Here is a 24,126-nt window from a genome sequence, read left to right as displayed (position 1 = left end):
CACACCAAAGCCCTAGTGGGATTCACAAACTAGATGTTCCCTTGCCTATGTTGCTTTTGGGGCTCAGTTTGGTAAGTGTGCTCACAGCAGTCAGTTCCTGAAAACCAAGAGTCAGGCTGCTTTGTCATGCCTACTCTAGCCTGGGGAATGAAAGAGAAAATGCTGCTCCAGTTCATGAACACAAAGATGGATTAGAGTCGCGTTTGTTCCCCTCCTTTTCAGACTGAAGCCAACGTACCTTGGCTAGACTGGAAAATCAGGCCCCATACTGGATCTCTCTTGCTAAGGCTATTGATTTACCAAGCTACCTTTAAAAAAGGAATTATCAAAATATTTCTTTGATTGCTACAGGCCCCTTTAAAGAATAAATTAATACCAGAGATCTGTATTAAAAACACATTGGAAAGAGGGGGGTTTCTACTCTGTTTGGCAAAAAATAAATGTTTATTTGGTTCTTTTTATTGCCACTAAGCTGGTAAAAAAAAAAAAAAAAAAAAGGCAGTAAATCCCTTTTTTTCCTCATCCTTGCCCCACCCCAGCCCCACACTGCCAGCATATGATCAAAACCTCCATCATTTAATTGTTCTCCCACTGTTGAATGTGTGGAAGATTGTATTTGATCAAAATGGTCCTTCTGCCAAAGTTATACTACTTATTGCTAATGTTTCTAGCAGTTGTCCATGCCAGAGAAATACAGTTTTTATTTCTCCATGTCTAAGTTTATTTGGGCCAGGCATCTGGGCTTGGATTTGGCTCCTTGTTCACTTAACACATTCAGAGATGATCCACGCTTTACTCTAGGGATGTCTAGCATTGCATTTACTGCCTCAAAATCTTATGGTTTATTTATTGCTAAGCTAGTGAAAGACGAAGAAATAATATATTTTCAGTGTCTAACAGCCCAATTTAAGCGTCCGAGGTATTGTATACCATTTTTGCCTACCTACACTCACAACGTTATCTGGCTTTGTAACATATGTAGGCAACATGCATTTAGCTATATACAGAATTTTTGAGGGGTGAGGGTCTGCTAAATAAAATTTTGAATTTTAAGTTATGAAAACTAGAACAGAGTGCAGTTTAATTGGAATGTGATTTTGTTCCAAGGAAACCCTACCCTCTTCCCCATCCTGTGGCCCACATGATATAGTGTTGCACAGTTGGCTTGGTTCATTTGGGGAGGGGATTTGCTGCCTTCTGAAGTATCAGGTACTGTACAGGCTATTGCTGGAGACAGGATATTAGACTAGATGCATCACTGGTTTGTTCCGGAATGACATGTTCTTATAGTAAACGCTGTAAATTTTCTCTACATTTGTACACTGTCTGGGACAAAATCTGGAATTTACATTAGAGTATTCCATTCTGATCTGTTCTACAAGCATGTGTTCTCTGTTTAAAGCACCCCTCTTCTTTCATCAAACTACTTAACATACTTTGTGAAGGAGGATAGGGAAATGCAGTAAATATGTTGTATGTGTGGATTATTACTGATAAGTAGGGCCCTGCCAAATTCACGATCCATTTTGGTCAATTTCACAGTCATAGGATTTTAAAAATCTTGTATTTCATGATTTCAGCTATTTAAATTTGAAATTTGAAATTTCATGGTATTGTAATTGATGGGGTCCTGACTCAAAAAGGAGTTGCGGTACTGCTACCGGCAGCAGCACTGCCTTCAGAGCTGGGCAGCTGGAAAGCAGCACCTGTTGGCTGGGAACCCAGCTCTGAAGTATGGTATGGTATTGCCCTTACTTTTGTGCTGCTGCCTGCAAAGCTGGGTCCTCGGCAAGCAGCCACCATTCTCCAGCCACCCAGCTCTGAAGGCAGCAGCGCAGAAGTAAGAATGTCGATACTACAACCCCCCTAAAATAATCTAGTGACGTCCATGCAACTCCCTTTTGGGTTAGGAGCTGTAGTCTCCATGCTGTAGAGAGAGCCTAAATTGCTGTTGTTTTTACATGTGGGTGATTCTGAGGTCATTACAAAACCAAAAAATAGTCACATTTTCTCACTAGCATCATGTCACGTCTTTTGGACCTAATGGGCTTCCTATGGATAAATGCAGTTACTCGCAACTTGAACTTATTTTAAGAGAAAAATAGTCCTTAATGACCATGTTGAGTAACATTTAAAAAAAAAATCAAAAATGAGGCAACAAGCCTCTGGTGCATTAGTCCTTATAAAGAAAATCCTTTTTTTCCCCCTCATCAACCTTGTTCTTTGCAAACAATAGACTATTTGCAGTTTTAACCTGGAGATTACATAATGTTCCAAATTCTCAATTTTAATTTTGCAATAAATACTTTTGTGGTGAAAATTGAGAATTCATGTAATTTGATGAAAATATCTGAGCTGAATATTATGTTAAGAATCCCTGAAAAAGTACTTGTCCAGAAAGATATGTATATCTTATGCTGCAGGCTCAGGCCAGGAGAAAACACACAAAAAACATTTTTTTCAGGGTCCTTCCTTTATATTTTAGAGGACCCACAAATTGCTGGTGTGATAATGTTGTTTCCTCCAGCATACGTTCTGGCAGTGGAGTCACCTGGAAAGTGAACTACTTGTAGTAAAATGAACTTCTTCAACAAGCAAGCCTAGGTGATATCATCTGTTCAACACTTCAAAGAAAAATGTTCATTCAGCCTAGACCAAAGTCTTTTCTGCCTCTAAAGGAAGTAGTAACAAGAGTTGTTGATTAACTGATCCAAATGGATATATTTAGTCATTCTTCTGGGGTTATATGCTAAATATTCTGAGGAAAGTAAGTTGATCGGATCTTTCGCCAGTGGTTGTTATATACAGTATTCCCTTCCAATGTGCTAGTCAATGCTATGAGACATCTACGATCTGACTTTAATACAGATATAAGTTTATTAATTAAATTTTCAGTTTTCCTTAAGTAAAATTTGGGTAATTTTTGCTCTGTGCATGAACCTTAATAATAGCCCAAGATTTTTAGTTTTGAATTATTTTCTATTCAGTAATTGTTCTTCTTGTTTGGACTTTAGACACTGTACATCCTTTATTTTAGTTCGACTGATTATTTTTCACTGTTTTTGTACTCAAAGTCTATTGCCTTTTTATTAAGTAAATACACCCAGTTTGCTTTTTTTAATATGCTCTCAGCTTTTCAGGTCTTTCAGAAGTAATGTAGCCCACCAACAGTGTTTAAATTGCACCTTTGTCTAGACTGAAATTGTAATGACAATTTAAGGTGATTTCTGTGAGTCAGTATTATAATGATCCTCTGAGGTAAGTCTAAAATCCGAAAAAATATATGCTAGTTCCATCTACTAAATTAAGGCTAATTTGTTAATGAGCTATGTTTCTTTAAAAGAGGTAAAAACTATTCAATATTGTCTTGGGATATGGAATAATAAAGCCAGTTCTACAAGTTAATCATTTTATATAGAGGACTAAAACCACAATGATTTTGGTTTAAAATTCCTTATCAATATATTGTGTGATGATTTTCTCAGTATTATCTTCAGTTTTCATTCTGCCTCAGCATTAATTCGGTAGTCTGGATGATTAGAAAAGCATACAATTCAACAGATGTTGGAAATGTTTTTCTAACCATTCCAGGACATGTGATACTCACCATGATTAATATTTTTAACATCTTTATGTAGTGACTGAAAATTAGTATTCTGCTGTCTGTGAGCAAAAGAGCCTTAATTCATTCTTTTTAATGAAGTTGTCAATTTAGTGAAACTGAAGCAAGGGAGCTGGAAGGTTCTGTGACAGCCAAGAACTTGGAGGAGAGCAGAGGTAATCTGATAGTGGGGAAGAGGAACACAGGAATGGGCAGAGGTGAAACTAAGGACAGTGTAACAAGACCGATAAAGTAAAATCAGTTGGCAGTGGACAGTTAAGTCACCAATTGAATTATGTGACAATAGATAATTAGTGTCAGTGAACTGCAAAACTTATGGAAATGATAAGATGGTGATTGGTAAAATATGTCCATGATGTATGGAAACATGATATAGGGAGAGACCATATTGCTTCTGTGGCAACGGAATGGGTGCTACTAGGGTAAGGGCTTTCATAGCTTGATACTGTGGGTGGATGGATGGATGGACAGAAAGTAGCGAGTCCTGGCGAAATGCTGCATGGGGACATGGTTTTTACAACACCAAGTGGCTCACATAAACAAATGAGACCACACTCAAGCAGATGTATTCAGGTAAGGTTCAGATTTGGTGTCTATTGGTCTAGGTACTTATGTGTACCTAGTACTTGTGTACCCTCCCCCCCCCCCCCCAGTACTCTAGTATCTAAGCACCTCCCAAGCATTTAAGAACAGAGATTAACACGCTTGCGCGTGCTCTCCCTCCCTCTCTCCACGAGCTTTCAGGAAAATAGTTTAATTATTTTGGAAGTAGGAGTTTGTGGTGTGTGTGTGGGGTGTGTGTGTGTGTGTGTGCGCGCGCACACACACAGGGTATAGCATCCAAAGCCAAATGGATACCTAGATAATGTTAAGATATGACAGATGGGAAATGGTGATGGAACTCCTCTAGAGTCTTCTATTGCAAGGAGCAATAGTGGTGGATGCAGGCTGCCTTAGGAACAGGTAGGGCTAGTCTTATGGGTGGCCAACATGGGTGACCACCGTGGTCAAGAGGCTGCAGAAGGGCTGTGCTCACCTGGGAGGCAGTGGGAGGGGATAAAAGGGGCTCTGGGGCAGGAGCCAGGCACTCATGTGCCTACCCTCTCCACCCTCCTAGCAGCATGACACCTGCAACATCACCATCACTCCACCTGCTGCTGCTCCACCTGCTGAGCGGCCGCCCACTGCTGGGGAAACAGGACATAAAGGGCGCCAAAGAAAGTTCTCCCAGGGCACCGTTTTCCCTAAGGCAGACTCTGGGAACAGGGCACATTTATTGCCTGTCCCAGTAAACCAGGGCTGTGCCTACACTCAGATTTTTGTACAGTTCTCTCACTTGCTGTAACACCAGATCAGCTCCACTGGTACTAGCAATGGTAGGAGCACTGGTGTATACTGGCAGCCAGAGCAGTTCTGAGAACCTTGTTCTTAGCTGTGGTACATCAGCTCAGAGGAGAGGGGCTGCAGGCTTAGTTTTGTTTTACGTTTCTGTAACATTTCCTCTTTTAAAACCTTCTGGTTTTTCACATTTCTTTTGCCATTCTGGTTTTTATTTTGTTTGTTTGTTTTTGTGTCTCAGTCCTGTGTTTTCTCTCATTTTCTTTCCTTGATTTGAATTCTTTGCTTGTTTCCAATTTTCATTCTTTTACCCTTTTCTTCCTTTTTATTTTCCATTATTTGCATTTTGGTCAGCCTCCTTTTATTCTCTTTGTTTTTGTTACTCATTCTTTTCCTTTTTCATTCTTTACCTTTCTTCCTCAATTTATTTTTCTTTTTGGTCTCTTCTGTTTCTCCTCTTCTTATGCCACCCATTACTCTGCTGGAAGTGAAAAGAGTGCCAGTGAGTTCATTCTTCCAGAACAGCTAACTTTTTTTTTCCTAGGAAGAGAAACCTCTTTTGCTTTGATCTGTGGACTCACTCATCTGTTTTGTCTGTGTGTTCATATGGGCTACAATTCTATCTCCTGGCTATATATCATGAGAGAGACAGGAGGAAAATGTTGCAACATTTTCTCTGTTATTCATGCTTGTACTTTCTGAATACTCTGATTTCACAGTATTTTCAGGAAAGTTTTATGTTATAAGCAGGGCATAATTTAAAGAAGGAGGAATCTGAATATCACTCTGAAAAAAGTGGCATTTTGCTTGTGGTCAGCAGTGGACTGAAGGAACATAAACAATAGAAGAAAATTAAGTTCCATGTTAGGCTATATCTAACAAATTATTTAGAAATTCTTGTAGTTATATCCAAAAGTATATTCAAACAGTGATCAGAATATTATAAACCCCAGCTGTTTTCTCTTTTACCTCACTGACGGAGTGAACTGACAATCCATATAAAATATAGTGATGGTAATTTACAATATTCATGTCTTTGGTATTTATTGTAATATTCACTGTGATGAACTTATTTGATCTAAAAGTGGAAGGGATTTGTAGTTTCTGTACATGTTCTAGGCGTGTATATGTCTGCTAGTGGGAGTTTAACTCTCAGGTCCATAGAGGGACTATTGTTAATTAGAATGTGAAAAGCTGTGGCTTGCTTATCTCAGTGTCTCTTGATAGCGGAAGCAACAGCCACATTGTTAGCCAGTCTCTGTTTTGTATATGCACCTACTTTTAGGTAAAATTCATATTTGTGCTTTTAGCTTTAGTAGATATACAGTGGCCTGATTTTGACATGCAGACATTGGTGTGCACAAATTTTGAAGGCACTCAAAATGAAAGATGGCAGAACTTGTTCCCTTCGCTATATGCAGCTGAGTTCTTCACTGGAACACTAGCCTACCAATGGAGACTTAGATGGTAGGAGACTTTAGGCACCTGCAAGGTTAAGTGGCAGCTGAGCGGGGGGGTTGAGAATGTCGGCGGCACCTAGTTGTTGGACTTGGGCACATAAGCCCATTTGTGTATCTAGCTCAGGGGTGGGCAAACTTTTTGGCTCGAGGGCCACATCTGGGTGGGGAAATAGCATGCAGGGCCATGAATGTAAGGCTGGGGCAGTGGGTTGGGGTGTGGGAGGGGGTGTGGTGTGCAGGAAGGGCTGATGACAAGGGGTTGGGGTGCAGGAGGGGTGCAGCGGGGGCTCAGGGCAGGGGGTTGCAGTGCAGGCGGGCTGTGGGCTCAGGCCCAGCACTGCTTACCTTGAGCAGCTCCGGGATGGCAGCGGAGCACAGTGGGGCTAAGGCAGGCTTCTGCCTGCCCTGACCCCATGCCGCTCCCGGAAGCAGCCAGCACCACGTCCCTGTGGCCCCTGGGGGTGGGGGGTCAGAGGGCTCACCGTGCTGCCCTCGCCTGCAGGTACCTCCCCTGAAGCTCCCATTGGCCACGGTTCCCCGTTCTCGGCCAATGGGAGCTGCAGGGGGAGGGGAGCGGTGCCTGCAGGCAAGGGCAGCGCACCAAGCCCTCTGCCCCTTCCCCCCTCCGCCAGGGGCTGCAGGGATGTGGTGCTGGATGCTTCTGGGAGTGGTGCAGGGCCAGAGCAGGCAGGGAGCCTGCCTTAGCCCCGCAGCACCACGGGGGTGGCAATCCTGTGGGCCTGGTCCAAAGTTTTGATGGGCTGGATCTGGCCCACGGGCCATAGTTTTCCCCTGATCTAGCTCCTTGGTCTGAATATTTTGGCACATGTTTTCAGCAAGCTCTCTATTAGAAGTCAGCTGTGAGCTGAAAATGTAAATTGCTTCATCTGTTTCTAGAATCTTCTGCAAAGACACTGATTTCTTCCACTTTTCAAATACAGAAGAAAACAAACGGTTGGCTTGTGTGTCATAATAGCATAGAGTGAACTGTCAGCTACTGGTGATAAGCATAAGTTGCAGAGTGGGGTTTTTAAAGTACTAACTCTGGGAGATGAAAAAGTAGAGCCATTAGCACAGTGACTGTAGACAAATTATCTGGGCAACTAGCTGTTTCACAAAAAAATATAGGGTTTTGATCTATGTAAAATTTTCTTAAGACCACCTGCATATTTGTTGAACAGAATACTTAGCCAATTGCTTGGCAATGCAAATGTGGAGCTAGGTTCAAGCTAGATGCAAAGATACTAAGCATCACCATGCCTAATTTTTTGGTGCCTAGCAAATCACAAAAAAGTGACAAAGGCACCTTATAGACTAACAGACATCATGCGTCTGACGAAGTGGGTATTCACCCACGAAAGCTTGTGCTGTTCCAATACGTCTGTTAGTCTATAAGGTGCCACAGGACTCTCTGTCGCTTTTTACAGAGCCAGACTAACATGGCTACCCCTTCTGATACTTAGCAAATCACTGGAATTCACAACGTGTGAGCTAGGCACCTGGGCTCTCTATACAATGAATGCGGAAAGAAAGGCACCTCTGAATGACATTCACAAAAGCCAGTACACTAGGTGGCTCCTTGACTAAATTAACCAATGGGAGATGCCAAGGTGAGGGTTGTGCCCCTAACTCTACACCTTTCAGGGAGTTCTGTGCCTCCCTCTGGTTGAGATTCTCAGTTGCAAACTCTTGGGGTTAGGCACCTCCTCTACTGTTGCAAGGAGCAAAAGAACAGCAACAGCAGGAGAAAGATCTTCTTCATAACTTTCAGCCCAGTGGTTAGCATACGCACTTGGGAGATGGTGATCCCCAGGTCAAGTCCCCGCTCCATTTGAGCGGAGAGGGGATTTTAATAAGGATCTACCAGCTCTCAGGTGAGTGCTCTAACCAGTGGATTATGGGATATTTCTGATGTGGGGGCTCTCTGTCTCACCTGTTGAAGTTGTTCCCCTGTGGATAAATAATTTAAAAAGTTGTTGGAGCAGGGAGACTGGATCCTGGGTCTCCCACCTCCCAGGGGAGTGCTGTTGTGATCATTGGACCTCCAGTTTTACCCTAATTGTGAGCTCAACTGTACTACGTTCATAGGATGACATAATTTAGCTACCTATAACAACAAATGATGGTAAAAGGTGCAAAAGCAAGACAGACTGGATTGGTCCAAACAAAAAGGAGTATAGATATAACTCAAGGTCGGTGTTAAGATCATGCTTGGGGAAACAAGAAACACATGGAACCAGAAATCAATGAACCAAAATTGGTGTGTCAGAAATTAGACCTATTCTGGACAAAATGATGGGAGGACAGGCTATTCCACCCATTATTCCCTTTTGTGGTCTTTAAAGAAAGAGACTTTGGGAGAAAAATTAGCCATTGGGGTGAGCTTCACTATCATGGCTGCCACCACCACCATCTCCTGCGATGATGGACCTTCGTCCTGATCCTGAGAGCTCCAGACCAGGCCAAAGAGCGGGATCCAGATGATTCCGCCAATTCTACCAGTTCCGACTGAATCCTGAACACCAGTGGAGTAGTGAGACTGTGTTCCCTCCTCCTTCCTTTTGTCCTTTCCCTTCCCCATCTTATTTCTTCTCTGTCCTATCCCTCTTATTTTTTCTGGCTTAGCTGGCCAAGATGGTATATTTTGCTACACTGCTGTAAGCCTATGACCAGAAAGAGGCAGTTAAATGCAATCTAAACAATGTAGGTACAAGTTTACCAGGTCTCAGAGTGGCTGACAAGACTCTCTCATGCCTGTTTTTCCACCAGTGAGGTTGTAAGTGAAAATAAACACCAGACACTGTGACGGGATTCCCAGGGTGCAATCTGAACTGTGGGACCACTGAGCCCTTGTCCTACCAACCTGGGGTATCCCTCACACTGATGCTACAAACCTCTGGCAGGTACTGTAGTTACAGATATCCACAGGCAGGGACTGAGTTACATGAATGCTTCTCTCAGCCACTCATGAACCAACAACAGAGAGACTCGAGCCAATTCCCCCCAGTTCCCCAGCCCTGCACCCTCAGAACTATACTGTCTTGCTCTAGTCAGAAACCTGACCAATGTAAGCTCATTACCCAGTCCACCCCTCCCTTGAAGTGGAGAAGACACACACTAACCTTTGTAAACTGAGCTGAGATTTCCCAAGCCCTTTAACAAAAACGCTGTTTTAGATAAAATATAAAACAGATTTATTAACTACAGAAAGATAGATTTTAAGTGATTATAAGTAGTAAGCGCAGAGATCAAAGTTGGTTACCTAAGAAATAAAAGTAAATTCACAATCTGAGTTATAAACTAAACAAGATTTGAATCGAGCAGTGTCTCACCCTGATAGGTGGTACTAGCAGATCAGAGATCTTCAATACAGAAGCTGGGACCACTCTCCCCAGTTCAAAGTCTTTGTCCTCCAGACATATTTCCAAGTGTTGAGTTGTGGGGGAAGTGAGGCCAAGCCATGATGTCACTTCCCCACTTCATAGTTTCTCCCAGCTTGCTTGAAAGATCTTTTGCTATGACATGGGTAAAGCAGTTTCCATTGTATATGCGCTCTCTCTGACAAGTCTCCATTGTATACAGTTCTTGGGACAGTGGCTTCCCTTTAATGGGCCATCAGCACCTCTGGCTACTCCATTGTTGTACCTGAAAGACTGGTTGTGGGTGTTCCCAACCTCACAACATATTTCAGTATCACACATGCACAGCAAAACTTCATAACTTCACATACAATGATAGTACATACAATCCAATAGGACACTAGTGTTCAACAGATCAACTTTTAAAATGACACCTCACAAGGCATACTTTGTATAAAACATCATAATTATATGCCAGTCATGAATATGGGGGTTCCAGGGTGCTGCTGTGGGGTACAGAGTGTCACAGATATGGAAGGTGCATTTTCTATCTTTGTTGTTCTTTCTTTCCCCTTTTGTGTGTCTTTGTCTTGTTTTATTTTCTAGGAAGCAGAATCAGACTTTAACAGCAACAACCCATCTCAACTAACTTCTCTTTTCCCCAAAAAAGACAGCAATTACAATCTTTAATACCATCTAAGAGACTGTCAAGGTGTTCTTAATAAAAGGTCATTTTAATAAAAATGATGTTTAATTATGTGTTTGCCATACTACTAAGCAGACTGCGATCTCTATACTAAACCCGAACCATGTTGGCCAGTGACTGAGTTATGTTAACACCTTTAAAAAGAACAGGAGTACTTGTGGCACCTTAGAGACTAACACATTTATTTGAGCATAAGCTTTTGTGGGCTACAGCCCACTTCTTCGGATGCATAGAATGGAATATATATTGAGGAGATATATATACACATACAGAGAGCATGAAAAGGTGGGAGTTGTCTTACTTAATTGGCCTCTCAGAGTTGGTAAGAGAAAAAAACTTTTGAAATGATAATCAAGATAGCCCAGTACAGACAGTTTGATAAGAAGTGTGAGAATACTTACATGGGGAGATAGATTCAATGTTTGTAATGGCTCAGCCATTCCCAGTCTCTATTCAAGCCTAAGTTGATTGTATCTAGTTTGCATATCAATTCCAGCTCAGCAGTTTCTCGTTGGAGTCTGTTTTTGAAGCTTTTCTGTTGCACAATTGCCACCTGCAGGTCTATCATTGAATGACCAGACAGGTTAAAGTGTTCTCCTACTGGTTTTTGAATGTTATGATTCCTGATGTCAGATTTTTGTCCATTCATTCTTTTGCGTAGAGACTGTCCGGTTTGGCCAATGTACATGGCAGAGGGACATTGCTGGCACATGATGGCATATATCACATTAGTAGATGTGCAGGTGAACGAGCCCCTGATGGCATGGCTGATGTGATTAGGTCCTATGATGATGTCGCTTGAATAGATATGTGGGCAGAGTTGGCATCAGGCTTTGTTGCAAGGATAGGTTCCTGGGCAGTGTTTTTGTTCAGTGATGTGTGGTTGCTGGTGAGTATTTGCTTCAGGTTGCGGGGTTGTCTGTAAGCGAGGACAGGTCTGTCTCCCAAGATCTGTGAGAGTGAGGGATCATCTTTCAGGATAGGTTGTAGATCTTTGATGATGTGCTGGAGAGGTTTTAGTTGGGGGCCGAAGGTGACAGCTAGTGGTGTTCTGTTATTTTCTTTGTTGGGCCTGTCTTGTAGGAGATGACTTCTGGGTACTCGTCTGGCTCTGTCAGTCTGTTTTTTCACTTCAGTAGGTGGGTATTGTAGTTTTAAGAATGCTTGATAGCGATCTTGTAGGTGCTTGTCTCTGAGGGATTGGAGCAAATGCGGTTGTATCTTAGAGCTTGGCTGTAGACAATGGATTGTGTGGTGTGTCCTGAATGGAAGCTGGAGGCAGTAGGTTTCTGGTATAGGGTGGTATTTATGTGACCATCGCTTATTAGCACAGTAGTGTCCAGGAAATGGACCGCTTGTGTGGATTGATCTAGGCTGAGGTTCATGGTGGGATGGAAATTATTGAAATCATGGTGGAATTCCTCAAGGGCTTCTTTTCCATGGGTCCAGATGATGAAGATGTCATCAATGTAGCACAAGTAGAGTAGGAGCATTAGGGGATGAGAGCTAAGGAAGCGTTGTTCTAAGTCAGCCATGAAAACGTTGGCATACTGGGGCCATGCGGGTACCCATAGCAGTGCCGCTGACTTGAAGGTGTATATTGTCCCCAAATGTGAAATAGTTGTGGGTGAGGACAAAGTCACAAAGTTCAGCCACCAGGTTAGCTGTGACATTATCGGGGATACTGTTCCTGATAGCTTGTAGTCCATCTTTGTGTGGAATATTGGTGTAGAGGGCTTCTACATCCATAGTGGCCAGGATGGTGTTTTCTGGAAGATCACCGATGGATTGTAGTTTCCTCAGGAAGTCAGTGGTGTCTCGAAGATAGCTGGGAGTGCTGGTAGCATAGGGCCTGAGGAGAGAGTCCACATAGCCAGACAATCCTGATGTTAGGGTGCCAATGCCTAAGATGATGGGGTGTCCAGGATTTCCAGGTTTATGGATCTTGGTTAGCAAATAGAATACCCCTGGTCGGGGTTCTAGGCATGTGTCTGTACAGATTTGTTCCGGTGCTTTGTCAGGGAGTTTTTTTAGCAGATGGTGTAATTTCTTTAGGTAATCCTCAGTGGGATCAGAGGATAATGGCCTGTAGAATGTGGTGTTAGAGAGCTGTCTAGCAGCCTCTTGGTCATATTCCAATTTATTCATGATTACGACAGCACCTCCTTTGTCAGCCTTTTTGATTATGATGTCAGAGTTGTTTCTGAGGCTGTAGATGGTGTTGTGTTCACTCAAAAACCAGTAGGAGAACACTTCCTGCATCTGTAACTTTCACTCTATGCATCCGAAGAAGTGAGGTTTTTACTCACGAAAGCTTATGCCCAAATAAATCTGTTAGTCTTTAAGGTGCCACCAGACTCTTTGTTGTTTTTGTAGATACAGACTAACACGGCTACCCCCTGATACTTTTAACCTGTCTGGTCATTCAGTGACAGACCTGCGGGTGGCAATTTTGCGACAGAAAAGCTTCAAAAACAGACTCCAACGAGAAACTGCTGAGCTAGAATTGATATGCAAACTAGACACAATCAACTCCGGTTTGAATAAGGACTGGGAATGGCTGAGCCATTACAAACATTGAATCTATCTCCCCATGTAAGTATTCTCACACTTCTTATCAAACTGTCTGTACTGGGCTATCTTGATTATCACTTCAAAAGTTTTTTTCTCTTAATTGGCCTCTCAGAGTTGGTAAGACAACTCCCACCTTTTCATGCTCTCTGTATGTGTATATATATCTCCTCAATATATGTTCCATTCTATGCATCCAAAGAAGGGGCTGTAATTATAGAGAAGTTATCCATAAAAAGTGTTACATGTTCAGGTTTGTGCTTCAAGCTTTTGTGGAAAATGGCTTCTTTCATTCAGGTTTTAGTATGTTATATAAGCATGATAAGACAATATTTCCTCCTGTGATTAAACTTTCATACTGATGCTGATTTTTTAAAGATTTCATGTCTTTCCCAAACACATGCTAATGAATACAAATTACCAAAAACATGAACAGCCTTATTACACAATCCTGTAAACACTTAGCACTTGTCTATATGGGAACTTAGTTTGCACTGAGTTGAGATTCCTGTTGGCAAGCATGGATGAAAGAATGCTCTGCAGATATGCTATGCTGGCAGCTGCAAATAGGCAAAGGCTGTTTGTGCTTTATATAAGCAGTTGGCATTGGGTGGCTTTAGTTTTGGACTTCAGCTGCCATGCCATCAAGCAGATGATGTGGCTTCAACAGTGGCTCCTCCAGAAGCAGCAGGGGATGGAGGAGGGGGGACACCAATGAGGAACTGCTACTACACAAGCTTTTCCTGGAGCAGCTTCACACAGTGCAGCGCCATTTCTAGGCCCGGGAAACCAGCATTTATTGGTGGCAGAGAATCTTTCTTCAAACCTGGGATAACCAGCAGTGGCGACAGAATTTCAGGGTGGTGAAGGCAGCTTTTTGGAGATCTGTGCTGAATTGGCCCTGGGGCTGCAGTAGTAGCATGCCAACATGTGGCATCTCATACCGGTTGAGAAGATGTTGCCATTGCCATCTGGAAGATGTCACCATTGCCATATGGAAGACAGCCACTCCTGACTGTTAACTGGTCCATTGCCAACCATTCAGCGTGGGGAGATTGATTGATGGGGCCATTGTCGTGAAGGTGTGTACTGTTGTGCAGAAGGTATTGTTGAACCAGGTTATACAGCTTGGTGCTCAAGAGATTATTGATGGTTTTGCACATGTGGGGTTCCCAAACTGTATTGGAGCAATTGATGAGGAGCCAAGTGCTTATCTTTTCCCTGCCGCATCAGACCTTGGAGGTTATAAACAGAAAAGACTATTTCTCCAAGGCCTGGTCAACTGCCACATAAATGCTGGGTGTTTTGGAAAGGTCCACAAAGCTAGGATCTTTCTGAACTCACATCAGGTTACCTTTAATGAATAGTGGAAAGTTTGCCCCCAGGATCACTATGAATAATAATGGTATAGAGATTGCTCCAGTCTTTGTGAGAGACCTTGGCATATTATCTGCTTTTCTAGCTTATGAAGCTGCTCACAGGCCAGTGGAGAGAAGAAAAGGAACAGTTTAACTATCGCCTCAGTAGTTGCAGAATGACAGTGGAGTGTGTGTTGGGCAGTCACAAAGCTATATGGTGCTGTCTTTATGACTGGGTTAGAAGCTGCAGAACAAAACTTGCCTAGGAGAATAGCTGTGGGTTGTATTTTGCACAATATTTGTGAAAGGGAGAAAGTCTTAACAATGAATGGGAGGTGGAGGTACGGAGATTTGCTGAACACCATGGGCAACCATTAAGGCATCCACTGAAAAGTGTAAACCACCAGGTTAATGCTGTCAGAAATGCTTTTTGTTCTTACTTGGAGTTTGGTGCCTGAAGATGTGCAGTTGTTTGAGGGATGGTGGGGCAGGGTGTTGAATTGTGAGCACTGGAGTTGCTTTTTTGGGTGGTAAAAGTGGCATGTTGTCGCACTCTTTATCTTGAGCCTATGTTGTTGTTCTTTGTATTACCTATGAAAATTTGTACTTATTGTGTGTACCATGCTAGGATTGCAGATTCTTTGTAATTTTCAGGTTTTTTTTATTGCTCAATATATGCCAGTACGTAACTGCCAAGGATGAAATACATTACACATTTTGCTAACAATTGTAAACAAACAGATTTAAATTGAAAAAGTTCAAAATTCAAATATAGTGTGGTGGATGGGGGCAGTTCCTATTCACAGATGAGTGAACATCTTGCCTTTGCTGCTGCTTGTCCTTCTGAGATTGAGTGTTAAGGCTCAACATTGCCAAATGGATTGAATAGCTTGAATATGCTGAGCTTCCACATGATGGTGCTATCACTGCCCTGTGCTTGTGCGGGGACGGGGAATGACCATGGGAGCACAGGAGCAGGGCTACAGATGGGAACATCTGCTGGTGTTCCCAATACCCTGTGTTATCCAGAGGCTGGGGGTAGGGCTGTGATCACTGGGCGGGAGAGAGAAGGGAATTAGTAGATGGATAAGTGCCCCCATTTCGTGGCATGGCATGGGTTTGAAAAGAGCTGACGATTGGGGCCTCAGGATGTGACAGATTGCCTTGCAGGCCCAGTTGCCATTTCGTAAATATGTTGGGAGGACAGAATGAAGGGGGACAGGTTTGGAAGAGGGAGTATGGCTGGGTGATTGGGCCAAAAACTCCGAAAGGCCCCCAGGTCACATCCGCACAAAATGGCAGTAGCCATGGGGCACTTGGAAAAGAAATTAGCAGAGCAGTATAACATAACAACAAGATGGACAATTACTTACATGCCGAGGTCCCCTTGATAGGCTCTGTAGGTTCTTCTTCTTGTGTCTAAAACTGGGAATTGGGCTGGCTTCCTGTATGGCCACTTTCTGGGTCCCAAGTTCTGAAAAGATCCTGGCTGTTCAGGGAGATATCTTCTTTGTCCTCCTCATTGTCATCTTCCTCCGACTTGTGCTCTTGCATTGAGTCTCTGCAAGGCCGTCATGTGAGCTAAAAATGCCTTTCCACATCCTTAAAAAATGGACAGGTCAAATGGCCAACGATGGATCTTCTTCTGTCATCCTTGCTGTCTTTGTATGTTTGTCTTAGCTGTTTGGTTTTTATACAGCACTGAGAGGCGTCTCGGTAGTGACCCTTTTCAACCATCTGTTTTAAGATTTCCTCTAACAGTTTCTTATTGTAGTGGTTGACCACAAAAGCTGCCTGCATCCCCATTTCTACCCAGATGGCTAGATTATCAAGGTCCTGACTACAGCTGCAAGCAGCTGCTTGAGGACTATTGTAAAGCTGCTGGAGGACTATCAAAGTTGTCTGCAGCAGCATTGTCTACATGAGCAATAATCTGCACTAACTTAATTCTCGTCAAATTTAGTACACTTAGATAACAGGGCTCCAGAACTTTCACCAACTAGGGAGAGGGTGTGCTTTAAAGGTTTGCATCACATGTACACAGGCTTTTTCAATCCTCACTAACACAAGTTAGTATGGACTAAAGTGCCCATGCAGAGAAGCCATTACTTTTAAGTGTAGTTCTTGCTACTGCCAGTAGTGCCCAAAAACTTAAATGAGACTACTCACAGAAATGTGAACTAATAGTGGTTGCAGAACTGGATCCATAGATAGGAAACGCAACACAACATTTATATATCAGATTTAAGTGTACTCCACTATTATATTCATTCTTATACATTGAATGCAAATGACATTGTCACCTTTTGTATGGAACTTTCAAATTTTAAAGTTGTCTTTTGAACCGATTCTAAAATAGCAGTTTTACATAGCAAATCTCTCTTCTGAGTGGGCAGAAGTAGAAATTAATGGAGTGGAGGTTTTTTCATTTAAAATGTTACAATCAATAGCCACGCTTAAGTATATAAAGTTAAATCGCATCCAGTTCAGCATGTTGCAAGGTGGAAAAGTATCTGACATGTCAGTACAAATCATTGTTTTACAACTGATAAATTTGTCGTACGTATGCATGGTTTGTTTTGTCTTTTTTCAGTAGAGTAGAACAACTGAATTTTATTCCCTTAAAGATTTTATTTTGGCTAGCCTAAAATTTCATGTTTTCTGACATCTTCCATACTAATTCCCACTTCAGTGACACCTACTAATAAGGACAGAGTTGATCAACTTTAGGCTTTCCTGCCACTGAGTATGCCAACAAGATATCTATGACTCCAGAACATGTTGATATTTTCAGACCACTGGCAATTTTATTAAATGGAGAACTACTAGTATGGTCAAGATTTCAAATCAACAGTAGAAAGAAAAAGTTGGCTTGAAGAGCAGCATTAGAGTTTAATCTAAGAAAAGGCTTGGCAGAATTCAATTTTTATGTTTTATAATTTTGATAGATAATATCCATTTTATGTATGCATTTTTTCAGTTTTATCCATTTAAGTTTTCATGGTCGTGAGAAATAAAGGGAGTCAGACAATATTTATTTAATGACTGTAGAATTTGAAATGCAAAAAGTTAAAGCTTCATAAGCATTAAAACACAAACTGTCAAAATCACATCATAATACAGAGTAAATATTCTTAAATCAAATCCTAAATTCTCAAGCAGCATTTTTCTGACTTTGTCTATTGTAAATTTTGATTATCAATGGAAACATTTTGTCATGGGTTTGTCTGTATGGTGAAATCTGGGTTTACCAACATTTACCAATAAAAATCTGAGCCTTCCAAGCCTATTTATGAATGAGGAAGCATGTTCAGTTTAAAGTGGAACTGGAGGATTGACGCCTTCCCTGTTTAATCTTAAAGGTTGTGATCCCGTAGAATGCATTCCCTGAACTTACTGTAGGAGTTTTCAATGCAAAAATAGAAATAGGCCTACAATCATGCTGACCATAGGTATTAAAAGGAAACTCCATAGTGACTAATAGGAAAACTTGAAAAACACTCCCAGTTTCTGGAAAGATTATATTTAACTCATCTGGGAAGGTGCATCAAATAGAAACAAGACAAAAGGACTCGATACTAGAAATAAAAGCCCATCAGACAACATTGATATGAGAACATTTAAACTTGAAAATAGAAGTAGTTACCCTGTGATATGAAGTAGTAGTAAATTCATTTTTGCATTTGATGACCATCTCACAACAGTACATTTTGCCAGGGATATTGTAATTACAATTTCTAATGTCACTTCTTTCACTCAGTGAGTTTGAATTATGATTTATTTTTGTTTTTTTTTTAGGTTGTCACATGTACTTCAGTTTGAGGACAGAAGCAGAAAAGTGAAAGATGCAAACATGCAGGATGAAGACACTTTTGAAATCTATGATCCTCGGAATCCTGTAAATAAGAGGAGAAGAGAACAAAGCAAAAGGATAATGCGGGAGAAAAAAGAAAGGAGATGAAATGAATGTAAAACTATCCAGAGCTGGCTTGGAAAGTGTAATAAAGTATCGTCCCTTTAATAGCTGTGGTTCCTAAAAATATCACTTTACAAGTGTGAAAAGGAATCTCTCAAGAACCTGTTGTCTGATTTTGAAATACAGCTATCTTATTTGTTTTATGAATTGTGCAGTAAAATAAGCAAGTGCTCTCAGTACATAATCCAAGCTCTCTTTAAACACTTTTGAAATTTTAATAAATATATAATAGTTTTGGTCATCATTTTAATCAATGTATAGCAATTAAATATTGAGAATAGTGTAATTAGAAGGTATGTTTTCAAGACAGTGAAGAAAAGATATTTGCCAAAATGAAAATGTTAAGGAATGAAAAAAAAATTATTCCCACCAGCTATACAGGCTTTTTAAGATTTAATTTTTTTAATGGTAAGATTAAATCCATTTACAGATGATTGATTTTTTTGTTTAGTTAAGCAATTGGGTTCTTCATTGTATCACAAAGTTCAGAAGATAGATTTAAAAATTCCAGACTTCCAGCACAAAGTGTACAATGTTCCCAGCTCTCTTGAAACTCAATCAAAATTTAATTTGAGGGTGTGGTTAAATTTTCTTCATCTTGAGAAACATATCCAAAAAATGACTTGGAAAGACATGATAATCTACAAGTTTGGAAATGTTATTTCACAAGCTTGAGAACATTTTAGAATCCAAATTTAAAGAGCAATTAATATGGGGGAAAAAAACAATAATTTAAATCACATGTTTATAAGAAGCTTAGACTCCCAGAATGAAAAGTAGTTATTACAAAGTACCCATCCTCTAATTTCATCTTCTCTACTGATTTGTCAGTATTGAAGGTTTATTTATTTATCTCAATATTGAGATACAGAAATTGCAAAACTAATCTCAGACTCTTGTTTTTAAAGACTTTACATCTAGCATGTAGTGACCTTAAAGCTACCAGCGGAAGCTGCAAATTTAACTAACTGTACATCACGCTGATTTCTCTAGCACATCATGGAAGTGTGTATAAAAGAAAAATATATCTGAAATTCCAGGGAATATGGCATTTTTGGTCGTATAAATTTCTAAGTTACACATACATACAGTAAAGCAGTTAGTAACACAACTAAATAAGGGGACAACAAGGTCATTAAAAAGTGAGAGTAGATGAGTGTTTTGCTGCTGTCGTTTTTAGAACAAGTTCAGTAGGGTATGGTGTCCTTATCAAACCGCCACTACCAAGTTCCTTGATAGGGTCTGACGTGTGAGGTACATAAACCTGTCTTGGTGTGTTAATGTGGTCCAAATGGCAGAGGTTAGATTAATGCAGAATATTGCTTAAATGTGCTATGTAATCTCTCAGATAAGAAGAAAAAAACTTGTAGGTGTTAAACAAGTTCCTGGAGAAAGCTGTCAATGTCGTCCTCTTGTTCTGAGTGAATTATATTCTAGCAGGGTATAGCAGAGTTAAGAGGGGTTACATTCTTAATGCTGTCATTCACAAAAAAAAAAAAAAAAAAAAGTGAGTCAAAGTTCTTTGTGATCTGCTTTAGAATCTGTAAATAATTTTCTGGTGGGCTGTCATTACTACTTACCAGAAAGCAGAGAACAATTTTCCACCCACAGTCACATACTGAGTCACATCTATTTATTTATTGCTTTCCGAGGAGAGCCAATACAAAGTTTTAGAACAATAATGATTATCAAATCCTCTCATTCCACCAGGGGAAATGACTAAGCTGACATCCTCTTGCTAATGCAGTGGGTACTGAAAATATTTATAAATCAAAAATTTACATTATTGAAATAAATAACTGTATGATTAATACTTATCCAAATTGTTAATACACATTTGATTAAGCTGGAAGAATTGATATTACAGTGCTTTAAATGAAATCAGTTTCAGTGGCCTTTATAGTGTCGTAACTTGTGAACAGTCAAATCTTTGGAATTAAGGAGCAAGTTATATCTTAAGATGGAAAAAGAATGGATATGCACACTGTCAAGGCTGCTTCCCCACTCTGAACTTTAGGGTACAAATGTGGGGGCCTGCATGAAAACTTCTAAGCTTAACTACCAGCTTAGATCTGGTCTGCTGCCACCACTCCCAAAGTGCTAATTCCCTTCCCTGGTTAGCCTTGAGAGACTCTTCACCAATTCCCTGGTGAATACAGAGCCAAACCCCTTGGATCTTAAAACAAGGAGAAATTAACCATCCCCCTCCTTTCTCCCACCAACTCCTGGTGGATCAAGATCCAACCCCTTGGATCTAAAAACAAAGAAAAATCAATCAGGTTCTTAAAAAGAAGGCTTTTAATTAAAGAAAAAGGTAAAAATCATTTCTGTAAAATCAGGATGGAAAATAACTTTACAGGGTAATCAAACTTAGAGAGTCCAGAGGAATCCCCTCTAGCCTTAGGTTCAAAGTTACAGCAAACAGCGATAAACACTCTAGCAAAAAGGTACATTTACAAGTTGAGAAAACAAAGATAAAAACTAACACGCCTTGCCTGGCTGTTTACTTACAAGTTTGAAATATGAGAGACTTGTTCAGAAAGATTTGGAGAACCTGGATTGATGTCTGGTCCCTCTCAGTCCCAAGAGCGAACAACCCCCAAAACAAAGAGCACAAACAAAAGCCTTCCCCCCACCAAGATTTGAAAGTATCTTGTCCCCTTATTGGTCCTTTGGGTCAGGTGTCAGCCAGGTTACCTGAGCTTCTTAACCCTATACAGGTAAAAGGATTTTGGAGTCTCTGGCCAGGAGGGATTTTATAGTACTGTACAGGAGGGCTGTTACCCTTTCCTTTATAGTTATGACACACACCGGCATCTGTTTACAATGAATAGAGTTCCTGCAGATTATAGCTTTAACTAAAAGTATTAAATAGCAAAAAAGAGGTCAATGTTGGTCAACTATACGTACTTACAAAGGGTGAAATTCACTCCTCAGCATAATTGAGTTTTGTATGGAAGACTACATGGAAGGAAGAGTACATGCTAACATTATCCCACAGTGATAAAGCTGCAATACTACAATGGCTATTCCCTCCCATAGGCCTGTAAATCCTAAGCCTTTGTTCTTTTGTCATCCCACCCCTAATAACCTCATCTGGGGCATCTGTTTTACTCAGAGATGGCACCAGGACCTCTTAGGCCTTGTCTAGACTAAGACAGAAGGTATGATGATAGAATGTGTTAACTAATACATACTAGTAACTAGTTTTTAAAAATCTAATGCAGTTAAGGCATTCTGCTTTTAATATGTGCTAAACAGGTCAAGCTAAAGCCTACTGGGGAGCCTAGATTTTAAACGAGCAGTTATATCATGTTGAAGTATATAGTGCCTTGTCTACACTAGACTTTTAAAACATGTTAGAACATGTAATGCCATTATCAATTCACCTTGTTCTAAGGTGATTTTTTTGCTTTATTCACTTTGAATTAAATTCCACTGGTAATATTGGATTTTTTTTCAGACAGTTTCCATATATTGAGTTAATCTTTTTGAACTTTGTCACCAATTCTAAAAAGAATTAATAAGACTCTGAATTAGCCCATAATCAATATTCAGTCAAAACAAGGAAGGGATGTATACACTAACTTTTTATTGCCATAAGGCAACAGTCTTCTAGTGATCAGGAAAGTTAGCTATACGCCTTTATTGAAAGCCAAAAGGGGAGACTCTTCACCCCTTCTTGTCAACTGTTGAGAATAGGCCACTTCCACCTTAATTGAATTAGACTCATTAGCACTCATCCACCCACCCACTTGGTAAGGCAACTCCCATCTTTTCATGTGCTGTAATATTTATACTGCTTACTGTATTTTTCACTCCTTGAATCTGATGAAGTGGATTTTAGCCCACAAAAGCTTATGCCCAAATAAATTTATTTGTCTCTAAGGTGCCACAATGACTCCTCATTGTTCTTACCCAAAGATAATTTCTTCTCTGTTGAGTTGAGATAAAAGTCTGGTCTCCTTCTACATCTCTTGGACAGTATTCCTTTACTATTTTTTTTTTAAATATTGGCTAAGATCATGCCATTAATATATATTATAGTCTATAACAACCTCACCAAAAATTATGTTCATGGTACAGGCCAAATAAATATTTTCTTTGTGGTAGATTCTTCCACAGTGCAGGAGCCACAACAAAAATCATTTAGAGTTTTATTATCTTCAGACACTTAGCAGATAGTTACAGTAATCTGCATATAAAAATGGGGGAAGTAATTTAACTGCCTAAGGACTTACCCATCATTGGTATTGTGAACAGAATGGATATAGGCCCTAATTTTGCAGTTGAATCTGCTCCTGTGAGGAACCCCATTGTATTCTACCCATGTGGATCTAGTGGGAGCATCAGGGACATAGTTTGAAGCTTGTAAAGTAACTATGATGATTGTAAAAGAACTATACAATATAATGAACACTATTTTTATGAAAAGTAACTTTTAATATAGCTTTATAAATAATAACAATTTTCTATTTACAGTGAAAACTGTCACACTACAGTAACCTTTTTTTTTTTTTTTTTTTTTTTTAATATTGTAGTCCAGGGGTCGGCAACCTTTTCTGTGTGTGACAAATAGTTTCAGAAAGACGACAGGTAGGTTGAGAGATTAGATGAAACTCATCTGGGGGATGAATTTCAGGTAAGGTCTTAGGACCACCTTATCTCTATGAAATGATGTATAGGGAGTTCATCCGTAAGTGGCTGAAGCTCACTCACTCTTCTGGCCAAAGCGATAGCCACAAGGAAGACAGTGTTAAGAATGAGGTGTTGCAAGGAGCATTTTGAGGGAGGTTTTAACAGGAGGCTCCATGAGCCTTAAGAGGTCCCAGGTTCTCTGACTAGTGAGTAAGTATGTAATAGTCCTTTGAGGAACTTTGGTACAGCGGGGAGAGAAACAACCAGGCATAACTGCCAGTGGATGACAAGCTGGAATTTCTGCAAGGTAGACCTAATATAAATGAGTGAAAGGCCAGACTGTTTCAAGAGCAAGATAGGCAAAGATCTTCAATACAGAGGGCTGGATAGGGTCTGAGCCATGTTGGGCAGCTTATATCAAAGGCATCTTCCATTTAGCTGAATGTATCTTTTTGGTCAATGTTTCCTGCTCTGTATCAGGATTTTCTGAACCTGAAAGGCGCAGTTCTCATCCCTGGTACTTAACCAACCACTAGCCATGCTGTCAGCTGCAGTGACTTTGGGTCTGGAGAGAGTATCCCGCCATGGTGTTAGGAGAGCAGGTCCAGGCAGTGTGGGAGCTGGATCAGCAGCTGAATGAATACCTGTAGCAGGTCAGTCAGCCAAAACTACTTCAGCCAGTAGGGTGTTATGAGAATCATTGTAGTGTTGTCTCTTCTGATTTTGGAAAACACCCTTGGGATAAGGGGAAAAATCAGTGAAAAGTCATATAGGAGGTTTTGGGACCACTGCAGAAGGAAGCATCCATTAGCGAACTTGAGCTCACACCACTTCTGACACTTGGCGGCGAACAAGTATATCACAGGGGTATCCCAATGAAGGAATATCATGTATAATGAACCTCAGGATGTTGAGGTGGAATTTCATGTCTTCTGGTGACTCAGTCCCTTGCATCTGTAAGTGGTCCAAGTAGGCTCCCCAACCTGTCTGACATACCTGTGATCAACATCCTTGTCAGAAAGGGGACAGAAAATAGTACTCCTCCATGCACCTTTGTCGGTTCATTCCACCATCTCAGCATCATTTCAGTTCTGCAAT

At 40.7% G+C, this 24,126-nt stretch overlaps 1 protein-coding gene across 1 annotated transcript in view; it reads left to right on the top strand.

Moving 5' to 3' along the window:
• Nucleotides 1-22,282, top strand: part of CWC27 (CWC27 spliceosome associated cyclophilin) — a 226,383-nt gene extending 204,101 nt beyond the window's left edge. Inside the window, exon 14 of the mRNA XM_054032130.1 lies at nt 18,213-22,282. Within this exon, the coding sequence (XP_053888105.1) occupies nt 18,213-18,375 (163 nt within the window). The 3' untranslated portion in view covers nt 18,376-22,282. The remainder of the gene's footprint in view (nt 1-18,212) is intronic.
• The last annotated feature ends 1,844 nt before the right edge of the window (nt 22,283-24,126 follow it).

Source organism: Malaclemys terrapin, chromosome 6 (assembly GCF_027887155.1).
Source record: "Malaclemys terrapin pileata isolate rMalTer1 chromosome 6, rMalTer1.hap1, whole genome shotgun sequence".
NCBI lineage: Eukaryota > Metazoa > Chordata > Testudines > Emydidae > Malaclemys > Malaclemys terrapin.
Note: the sequence above shows the minus strand (reverse complement) of the source record. Positions and strands in the feature narration are given on the sequence as shown.